Here is an 11338-nt window from a genome sequence, read left to right as displayed (position 1 = left end):
CTTTTTTGGCCTGCCATCCACACAAAGCCAATATTTTCAAATCGCTAACTCTCCAAAGTAAATTCATTTGGCTCTAAAGATTGACATTATTAATGGAAGACCAGCATCAGTGCCAATTAAAGCAGAGTTTGTTTCTTCTTTTTTCTGCTTTGTTAAGCCTGGTCAAATTCCGATTCCTGTCTTATTTAAATCCACTGTGCACTGACAATGCCAGCTGTCAGACACTTGTCCTAAATAAGCATGAGCACAGCACTGTCAGTTAGGGAACCGCTGAGCAGCACAAAGTAAGAGTCCCCATGGTCTATTGGCCAGTGTCTCCTTTTCATCCAGTTTCAGTGACACTGTGCAGATGCACAGCTGCTTTATTTAAGCCACATTTAAACCTCAACATTTAAGTTCGCCTTGCATTCCTTACTGCAAAAACAAGATGTTGATAATGTTTAGTTGCACTATTGTTGGGTAAATGCACACACACAACCAGCTATATTTATAATTAGAAAACACTAGGTAGAACTGTATTTTATCTATTTATTTTATCAGTAGATTATCTAGAACACTTCCTAGATAAATACATAGCATAACAATTAAAGTTACTTAAGCTAAAACTCCATAATACATCAATGACTTTCACTTGAGGATGTAGGAATGGTACGTTACCGACTGAGGCTGAGGCACCATATAAAAGAGGTAACTGTAGAGAGTCCCACACTGCAGAAGAAGAGAGAAAAAGAGGGTTTTGTTGTTTAATATGTGGATCCACTACAGGCCAGACATCTGTGGTTTCTTCTTTTTCATTTCATGTTTAATTACGTGCATATTAACATAAACTCACACCACACTAGCTAATTCAGTTTTCCTAATTCAAATTTAGCTGCATTAGTGTGAAATGTAAGGAAGTCCTCACCAGCGAATCGGACAGTGAGGAAGACCCTGGATGACGTCAGCTCACCAGCCTGAGTCCAGGCTCCTGTTGAGGCCGACAGGTACCAGGGAGTGGCAACGCAGTAATACTCCCCACTGTCACTGGAGACCACAGAACACACACACACACACAGTCAAATACTAGTGTGAAGCTTCAGGCCCACAGGGATAACAGGCACAAAGAATTAAATATGCACACTCACCTGTCCTGAGTGCCGAAAATGTTCAGCAGAAAGGTGTGTGTGTCTGTACGCTCTACTGAAATTTCACTGGATGAGTTACGAGTGTCTGTCTTCACAACACCAAAGCGGTCGATGCTGGCCACATGGATCGTTGTCTGTCCACCACGCAGCCTGGTGAAAAACCAGCGCACCTCATACGCCAGGTCATCTGAGACAGACAGACAAAAAAAAAAAAAAGCAGTGTTACGTTAAACAACACATAGGCATTATTGTTTTTGTGAATTTGTTAAAAAGTCATTGGTCAGATTGTTGAGCTGCTGACACCACAGAAGACGCACAAATGTCCCAGGAAGGTACCAGGAAAGAATAAACTGTTTTTCACTGTGCTTAACAGCGTGCATACAGTTATGCTTTAGTAGACGTTGCTATATTTATTACTAAAATGTGGAGGAAAACACTGTCATAGAGTGAAATATGAGGTATTATGACACTTTGACTTGTAATTATTATTACCATAGAGTACACACCACATTTACAGAGTTACCTTTTGGAAAGTGAGGAAGAGCGTGTTATTTTTGGATGTAGAACGCAGCCCTAATTTTATTATGGTAACTACAGAACAAAAGAAATCCCAAACCCAGGAGAATCAGTCCAAACCCACAGAACAACTCCATTATCACCACATTAAAACACACACACACACACACACACACACACACACACACACACACACACACACACACACACACACACACACAAAGGCTGCTGTTTCTCTAACAGGAACAGAGAAGATTAAAGACAGAGATGGACACGTGTCACAAAAAGAAGAATTGTGATGACAAAAGAAAGAAAACAGGAACCATAGAGGAGTTGTGATAATAGATGTAATCTTTGGAAAGGGGGCAAGCAAGCTAATTATTTCCAAAAGTAAGATGTAGGGGGAGAGGGAGAGAGAGAGAAAAGGAGCGAGAGAGACAGAAAAGCACAAGCTAGTCATTAGTCTGTCAGCGAGAGAGGGACTATTAGCACTGTACCTCCTACACACACATACACACACTCAGTGAAGCACAATAAAAACCCCATGGAGCCTTAGTCATCCTCTGTCACTTCAGAGACAAATAGAGGATACTGATGAAAAAATAAAGAGAACATTTGCCAACGACAATGCTGGAAAAAAAAGACAAATGATGATGAAAAACAATTATGGGGGGGGGAAACGCAAGAGCGAGAGATGGAGAAATGAGGAGGAAGAAAGAGGAGAATGGAGTGAATACAATGAAGAGAAAAACAGAGGAGGGGAGTGATCTCACCCAGAGCAGAATAATGAATCACATCTCAATTTCTCTCTCCCTCGCTTCCCTAATGGTTTTAATATTCAAGTGCTACATCATTAAAAATCAGCAGTAGTACAAGCAGCAGCAGCACTGGTAGTAGTAGTAGTAATAATATTAGCCTCTGTTTTGGTTTAATGTCCCATGGTAATAATGATAATTACCTGAAAGCTTTGGTCAGAGTGCCCCTTTATGTTCCACTCCAGTCCAAACTCTGTGGAGCAGGTTTCTTCCATTTTTTTACCCTTGTAACTATGTAACTGTGTCAAATCAACGCTACTGATCCTCATTTAGTGGAGAAGACACGGTTTTCTCTGCTGCATGTTGATTCAGGCTTTGATATTTGATTCATGCATATTTACTACATCATCTCATGTAAATGATAGTTTATCTACTTATTACCTGTAAATTCATCTTTTATTGGAATTCATATTAAGTATTCCCTAATTTATTGTAAATACATTTGCAAAAAATACCAAGAAGACTCCACCATGCTATTAAATCAGGCTAAACTGACGGTGGTAGGGGATGATGATGGTGATGACGAAGATGCTCTGGGACAGCATGGATAGGAGGCACTGTATTTTTTGCATGAAGACAAGTAGCCAAACGATCCATCCAACCAAAGCAGAGGAAACAGGAAGTGACACCGAAGGAGGGGGTGAGTGGGTCGACTGACCACACACACATACATACATGTGCACACACACGCCTCTAGACTCGCTGACCAGAATCAACTGATGAGTAAAGTTCTGACAAAGTGAGAGGGCTGATTTCCCATTAACATCCTGAAGAAAGCCCACATGGTTCCTCCCTGCACCACAGAGACAGCCATCACTCTGGAGGGCTGCAGGGAACCAAGTCTGTCACGTGCTACAGCTTAGAGCTGCAATGATTAATCAATAAGCAACTAATTTGATAATAAAATGAAGCATTTCAGCAGCAGGTTAATGGATTTTAAGGGATATGTTTTCTGTTCTATGATTGTATAATTAATCTTTGGCTTCTGGTCTGTTAAAGAAAAAACATTCATCACTTTTGACTGCTGAACATTGTGAACCATTCACAGTTTAACGGAAAATTACAATAATCAAAGAATCTAAACACCAAACTTTTAAAGTATTCTAGCACTTTTCACATGTATCAAAGTATAAGGTAAAAATTTAATTCTATTTTTAAAATAAAATAATATGGTGATTGTGGACCAAATCAATCTGGATGCCCTGAAAAACAATTTAGCTGCCAACCTGGACAGAAGGATGAGAAAGTTGTTTTAGGCTGTTTCCTCTTCATCATGTTGTCCACATGTGAGGTTAGTCTCACAATGACTACACTCCCTTTCATGTGCTCAGCAAAACGCAGGTTGGACCCTTTCACAAGCCTGAACCATCAGTCAGGAGAAACAGGCTCAGTTCACGTGCAAGGCAAGAGAAGATAAGAATAATGGTCTTTTCAGGTGTGAACTCAAAGGAACCTCATGTAAGAATCATGTCCAGAACTGACGCTTCTGATGGAGGAATAGATTATATCGGCAACAGGTCAAAACAAGGACTCCAGTGTAAGATCACTGAATTCTCAAATCTGTGGCTGGAACCATTTTAAACCATTTTTGCTCCAAAAATGACAAATGATTTGTGTAAATCATTTTTGAGAAAAAAAGTCATAATAACATTATTGTAATGATGTTAGATTTAAAGATTTGTACATGAACAGAGATATGTTATGATGACGGGATGTATAAAAACTATTTTAATGCCTTATATAATCACTATGACTATATCTTTATATAATCACATCATTTAAAAAAACACGTAGCTGACAGTAAAAAGACATTCTGACGTTTTGATAACACTAGGTTAGTGTCTGACATCGCTGGGGATGATCAAAGACACACTTTGCATAATTCCACAGGACTGACGCATGAACTCTGTTGCTCGTTTCAGCAGCGACACCAATATTCGAGGAACAGAGCTATAATTAGAAAGTCTCTGCTTTCTCACAGCTAGCCTCCATCCTCTACTTCCTTTGTTCTTGACGGCAGAGCGGACGGAGAATGAGGAGAGAGGAGGAGGATTTGAAAATTCTTAGAGACTAAGGAGATGATTTTGTTTATCGCCCAGCCATAAATCAACAGCAATGTGAACACCTCTCAAGCCGTGTGTTCGGAGATGTAGACACCCCACCTCTTCTTCATGGGAGGTGCTACAGGGGTATCTGATCCTCCACCAGCACCAGGATGACGCACGGCTTCATACCCACAGCTGATCCTCTGCTGAACACACACTCTTGCTGTCCCCCATACAGACCTTCCTACCCCTATATGAACTCACTGACTCCTACCCCAACAATCAACATTTGATCAGGCTCTGTACATGTTGTCTTATTGCACCAGCTATTCTGCAAACACAGCAAACAGAACTCTAAAAGAGTGAGCACATATTGCTACATAAGCACACTACAACAGGTTTTTCCATGTAAAGACAAAATGCACGAGTGATCTAATTGACAAACAATGTGATCAATGGGTTTTTAATTTTTTTTTTTTTATACATTAAATCAGGCAAAATGTTTGGTGAAATGGCTTTTTGGTAGTTCAGCTTAGAATAACCTGGTAATATGTAATCACTGGTGCACCGTGTGCTCCTCAATATGCTGAAAAACATGCTTGGATCATCAAACAGTGTGTCAACTTCTCCATCAGGACCTTTTTTATTCCTCACACAAATACTTCTGACACTTTCTGTGTGTTGAACTGAGAGAAATGCACAAAATGCCTTTGAGGAGAGTCTGTCTGAGACTACACACCAAACATAGGAGACTTAATTAATTTAGCCTGCTGCATTTCATAAAACCGAAAAGGAAAAAGATCTCTTGATCAAAATGTAACTTTAAAAGCCATTTGATAGGCCTTTCCACTTTTACAAAAATGAAATGAGGAAATGAGGAACTTTTGGTGTTTTTATGGTGGCCACTATACAAAACAGTAGACAGAAATCCCATCTAAGATGCTGAAATTCCCTTTTTAGGCAAACAATCAAACAGGAGTCAGGAGTGTATTTTTGGGGACTATTTTCAGCAGCAGATTAACACACATTCAGTTTTAACGGTGAGATAGTGAAGGAAGACGTCAGTCAGCATTCACCAACAGTTTTTGTTGTTTTCATGGGAGAATTTGACAACAACATAAATATAGAACATCACAAACTTTATGTATTTATGTTAGAACTATGTAGCACAGAGATGGTGAGATGGCGATGTCAAATGACACTAAGAAAACCAGCTGTCAAGGTTCCGGTGGGTGTAATGAGCTGAGCAGCCGGCGGACAGAGTGACTGACGGCAGCGTGGTCTGTCAGAGCGTCACAGCTCTGCTCACAACGAGCTTCATCACTAATAACAGTGTTTTAGGTGCTGCAGGAGCTTCAGCATGCAGGAGGGGAGGGACGATGCTTTCTGGTGATTGGATGGCTGAGGAGGAACTACCGCGCCTCTCTAATAGAATATCTGGCTCCTGTCTGAGCTAATAAAACTAAAATGGCTGTCTGTGGAAATGAAGACAGTCTGATTGGATTTCTCTGGATTAATCCCTTGAGGAGAGTCCAAGGCATAAAACTGCCTGAAACACACACACATACACACAAACACACAAAAGCCTGACAATTACCACCAGTACTTCTAATGAAACTGTGTGTGTGTTATCTGCTCCATAAAGCAGGACAGCAGTAGTAGAGTGGAATACTAAACACTATAAAAACACTATTTAGCCTCACAGAAACAAAGCCACTGGGAAGCGAAGTTTCCCTCGTTACTCGCTGCATGCTTAATAAGACCTCCACTAATGAATGCAAATTTTACTGGATATTTGGCATGTTTTACATGCAGATGCCTTCTGAGTGTATGACCGATGAACTACACTGATGATTTCATTAGGCCAAAACCTACATTTTCAGATTTTAGAGGCTGAATCCTGTTACTAGACTTGATATCTTTAAAAGGCTGTGTGTAAAAACTACCAGAGAACTTCATTAGTATGACAGTAGTGTGCAATGTGATTAGTTTTTCCATCCTCACAAGAATCAAACTGTGGGTTAACAGTGAATTACATCTGCAGTGAAGTTATCAAAGTTGCACATGTGAAGAGAGACCGTGCACTGGCAGCTCCAGACAACCTCTGTGTGTGGTCATGATGTTTTATCTTTGCACACTGAAAACTTGTGTTAAAAGCTACAGTCTTTCCGCCTAATCACACTGAAATCTGCCATTTCTGAAGATTCCTTTAAAGCTGCATCTCTTCTCCCATTCCTGTTAAACTGGAGGGCCTAATGGAGTGAAAATGATGGTACTGCTCTGCTGTTTAGGACTATCTGCTCAACATTTTCAATTTGTGTTTTACTGTCACCCTGTCCATTCCTCTTCTCTTCCACTGTTTCTTGCTTTTATAACCCTCTATGCTTCCTCTCTTTATGCTTGGTTGGTAACATTTGCTCTATTTCTTCAATACAGTATAAATATCCCTTTGATGCTTTCAGGTGACGTTATGCTTTTGCTTCTGCAGAACACCTGAAAGGAAGACGTAGTGCTGATATATTTTGCTGTCATCTAGAGCCCACTGAATATTAGAAATGATTTTTGACAACAAACAACTACAGAGCAACTTCCCTGAAACTTTTATCTGAATGATCGCTCGTTTCCAGCAGCACAAAGAGCTTTGGGTTTTTAACAATTTGTCTGTACCTCACAAATTAACCAGAATTTGATCACTTTTATAATGTCAGCTTCAGTTATTCTGCATCATTGTTGGAACAGTATAAATGCTGAGGGAAGTTTGGATGAGTATGGTCTCCTGACTGACTGACTGACTGACTGACTGACTGAATCCTTTTTTAAAGCTGTACCTAGCATACTCAGGGCTAGCAATTAAAAATGAAGATAAAAAGCGCTGAACTGTTTGCCAATAGCCATTTCTCTGTTCTCTGAGCCTTATGGACTTCCCCTCAGGAAGTTTGTTAGTGGAGGAGGAACAGTAAGTGCCACCAATCAGGCCGACCCTGTGTAGCCGCTGGGTGACAGTTTAAACAAACAAGATGTGTTTTCCACACATGCTTAATATTTCTGGTGTTGATTCGTCCTGATGGAGACCAATAACTCACTTCTATTAACTCTCATAATGTAACTCACTCATAAATAGTGCATCTTGCAAAAAAATAAAAACTAGAAGGCATAAGAAGTGTCTAATAAACAGCCCACAGTAAAGACTACTGCATGCATAATTGAAGAAACTGAACCATTTAAAAACAAAGGGCATACAGAGTCCGCAGGGAGGATTTAGTGGACAGCTGAGTTCATTTGAGCACCAGCCTTGGGAAAGTTTTTCAGCCTGGATGTGTGGTTTGTAACCAGGGTGGCCAGAGTCTTTGGCGACATTATTAGCTCTTCTCAGGGAGTAGATGTCATGAATGGCTGCAGCCGGGCACTCCTGATGTGAAATTAGTTTCAGTTTGAAATAAATATGCTCAATCTACATTTCATGGACATGCAGCTGGTACATTTTCAGGAAATTGGAAATTTAGCCTAAAAGTTGTTGCAGCAGGATAGTTCAGGCGACCTCACAGAATAGTCCTGCTGCTTGTGAGACAGAGATTTTCCAAATGGATCTTTAGAGCTGGACAGACAGATGGACACAATGTCCAAAATCACCATTTTAAGACTAATAGCTTTGCTGGTAATGCAGCAAGAAACACTGTTAAGCCCACTCACTGAAACAAACCTGAATTGCCAGTTTTGAATGAACTCAGGTTACGTTTTTTATGTTACTAGTTCACTAGAAACAGTTAATGGAATGAGACTCATTTGATCCTTCTCTCATCCACTCTCACCACTTCATATTCTGACTGTCCATCCTCTCTTCCTCTCCCTCTCTATGCAACACCTCTTCCCATTCATCCTCTCACCACTAACAATTCACTCCTCCTCCTCTCTCCTCCTTTTCCCTCTCTTTAGGAAACTTTGCAGGGTGTTCTCGAGCCACTTTTCCTCCATTTACTGCCTCCTCTATTCACTCCCGTCCACTCTTGCTTGCTTTAACAATGTGTTTAGCTCCCTGCACTTTTGCCCATTCACTTCCATCTTCTCTCCCTCTCTCTCTCTCCATCTCGCAGACTATTCTTCCTCTACCTCGTTCTGTCTCCCTGGCTGGCTAACGGAGCGTGAGATTGGCTAATTAACGGCTGCCTGTCGCCCCTGCAAAGACAGCTGGGTAATTTGGTGAGAGCAGAGAGGAGGGAGGGAGGAGAAACTGAGGAGAAAACGATGAGTAGAGGAGCCAAAAGTGGAGAGAAGGATGTAGAGTTATATTTACCACACATTTATTTTAAACTACAAGTTAATCACCTGTTTAAATAAAACTTCAATATTCTCTTCACTGAAATGTCTGAGTGTTATTTGCTTTACTTCGAAGGCAGCCATTACTGAACACCTGAATAAATAGCAGGTACCTGGGACACAGGTGGTGCAGGTGAAACTGAAAAAAGATCCTGAGCTGACCTCACCCAAAGCACAGTGGTTTTATTTATCTGATAAAAACCGAGAAACCTCAAGGATAATTCAAGAAATTCAGATTTGCTAATTATCCATCAGCTCTGCCTTGCACTTGTCTGTCTGTGCTACTAAAGACTACAGCTCCTCTGGTGACTTGTTTGGAGGCTGAGAGGAGATAGCATGAGACTGCAAGTGTGAACCAGCAAGGAACAAAGCTTTATTTTGTCCCAGGAGGAACAGAGTGGTATGTTGTTATTTTAACAAAAGGATTTCATCAGGAAAAAAAAAAAAACAGTAACGTGTTAAAATGACAGAAAGTGTCATAGATTCAGTGGCGGAGGTTCAAAACTGAGAAAAACAGTGATGTCATTTTCACGAGCACATGACTGCAATAAGATGCCAATCATTCCAGCAGTAATGAATGCTGCATGTTTGCACACAGCAGCACACTGAAATAAGACATCAAAGCAAAACACAACCCAGGGTCAAAAAGACACAAAAACACAGACACATTCTGCTCCTGAAATAGCAGTTTTTAATAAATAATTACTGACCTAAAATAATGAACCAGTTACTGTAAACTACAGAGGATGGCTCTCTTGTTCCATTACTTAATCTAACCCACTCTAAACTGAACATGAACAACACAAACAAACTAACACAGATGCCCAATATTTGACATATTTGTCCATATTCATTTCTGATGGGAACCATCCAGACAGGACACTGACGAAAAAGTGACTCCACTTGATACCTGATAGTGGATTAAAAGTCCCTAATCCATGAATCATTTCCAAACCTGGAGCTGCACCACAATGTTTTTCTGGGAAACAGTCACCACCAGCTGCTGCTTAAAAGTCTTTGGTATCTTTTATCCTGTTAGTTGGAACCAAGCGTACGATGTCTACTGCACGTGCCACAGCGATCCATTAATCTGATCATTAGATATCTTTGCTCTAATGATTATGAAGCCATAAAGCTCATGAAAGGACAAATCTGGAAATGGTCCCTCTTGTCCATTTGTTCTCGCTCCTTATGTTGAAGTCCAGGCAGGTTAGGGACATTTTGGTGTTTGAGGAAAGGCTGGGAGAGCCCAACTATTATGAGAAATCTTATCATCATATCAGTATCACCATATACAAATTTCTAGAACTGCATTCTTTCACCTGCGCAACATTTCCAAAATTAGGAACATCCTGTCTCAAAATGATGCAGAAAAACTAGTCCATGCGTTTGTTTCCTCAAGGCTAGATTACTGTAACTCATTACTATCTGGATGTCCTAATATCTTAATAAAAAGCCTCCAATTAATCCAGAATGCCGCAGCCAGAGTCCTGACAGGAACTAGCAAGAGAGATCATATTTCTCCTATATTGGCTTCTCTTCATTGGCTCCCTGTAAAATATAGAATAGAATTTAAAATCCTTCTTCTCACATATAAATCCCTTCATGATCAAGCTCCTTCATACCTTAAAGACCTCATAGTACCATATTATCCCAATAGACCACTTCGCTCTCAGAGTGCAGGTCTACTTGTGGTTCCCAGAGTTCTCAAAAGCAGAATGGGAGGCAGAGCCTTTAGCTATCAAGCTCCTCTCCTGTGGAACCAGCTCCCAGCCTGGGTTCAGGAGGCAGACACTCTCTGTACTTTTAAGGCTAGACTTAAAACCTTCCTCTTTGACAAAGCATATAGTTAGGGCTGGCTTCAGGCAACCCTGAACCATCCCTTAGTTAGTTATGCTGCTATAGGCCTAGACTGCCCGAGGACCATCGGTGCACTGAGCTCCCCTACCCTAACCCCCCCCTTCTCTCCCACCTCATGTATATTCCACCATTGAATGTTACTAACCTTGTGCTCTCTCTCTCCTCTAGTTTGTGCTCTCTCCCTCCCTCTCTCTCTCCCTCTCTCTGTACCTTCTGCAGGTGTCCCTGGTCCTGGAGCTGTTTATCGCTGATGTGCAGTTACTGGTCCCACCAACCTGCAGTGTCTATTTGTTGTTTATTGTTGCTGTTCTTTTCTCTCTGCTCTATCCACTCACCCCAACCGGTCGAGGCAGATGGCCGCCCAGACTGAGCCCGGTTCTGCTGGAGGTTTTTTTTTTCTTCCGTTAAAGGGAGTTTTTTCCTCTCCACTGTCGCCAAGTGCTTGCTCATAAGGGAATTGTTGGGTTTTTAGTTTTAGTTTTTGTAAAGTGCCTTGAGATGATTTGTATTGTGATTTGGCGCTATACAAATAAAATTGAATTGAATTGAATAGAATATACTGTGTAGCAGCTTTTACCAATTGGTAAAGAACAGAAAGTGTCAGCCTAACCCAACCACCAGTGACCAGTGACTCTACTCAATAATAGATACCACCGGTAGAAAC

At 40.9% G+C, this 11338-nt stretch overlaps 1 protein-coding gene across 1 annotated transcript in view; it reads right to left on the bottom strand.

Annotated features, from left to right (window-relative positions):
* Positions 1 to 11338, bottom strand: part of ptgfrnb (prostaglandin F2 receptor inhibitor b) — a 47309-nt gene that overhangs the window by 3701 nt on the left and 32270 nt on the right. The window contains exons 12-14 of the mRNA XM_026301845.2: positions 1125 to 1311; positions 905 to 1023; positions 658 to 708 (exon numbers count right to left, since the gene is read on the bottom strand). Coding sequence (XP_026157630.1) covers positions 658 to 708; positions 905 to 1023; positions 1125 to 1311 — 357 coding nt within the window. The remainder of the gene's footprint in view (positions 1 to 657; positions 709 to 904; positions 1024 to 1124; positions 1312 to 11338) is intronic.

Source organism: Mastacembelus armatus, chromosome 2 (assembly GCF_900324485.2).
Source record: "Mastacembelus armatus chromosome 2, fMasArm1.2, whole genome shotgun sequence".
Lineage (NCBI taxonomy): Eukaryota > Metazoa > Chordata > Actinopteri > Synbranchiformes > Mastacembelidae > Mastacembelus > Mastacembelus armatus.
The sequence above is the reverse complement of the archived record's forward strand: the minus strand, read 5'-3'. Positions and strand labels throughout refer to the sequence as shown.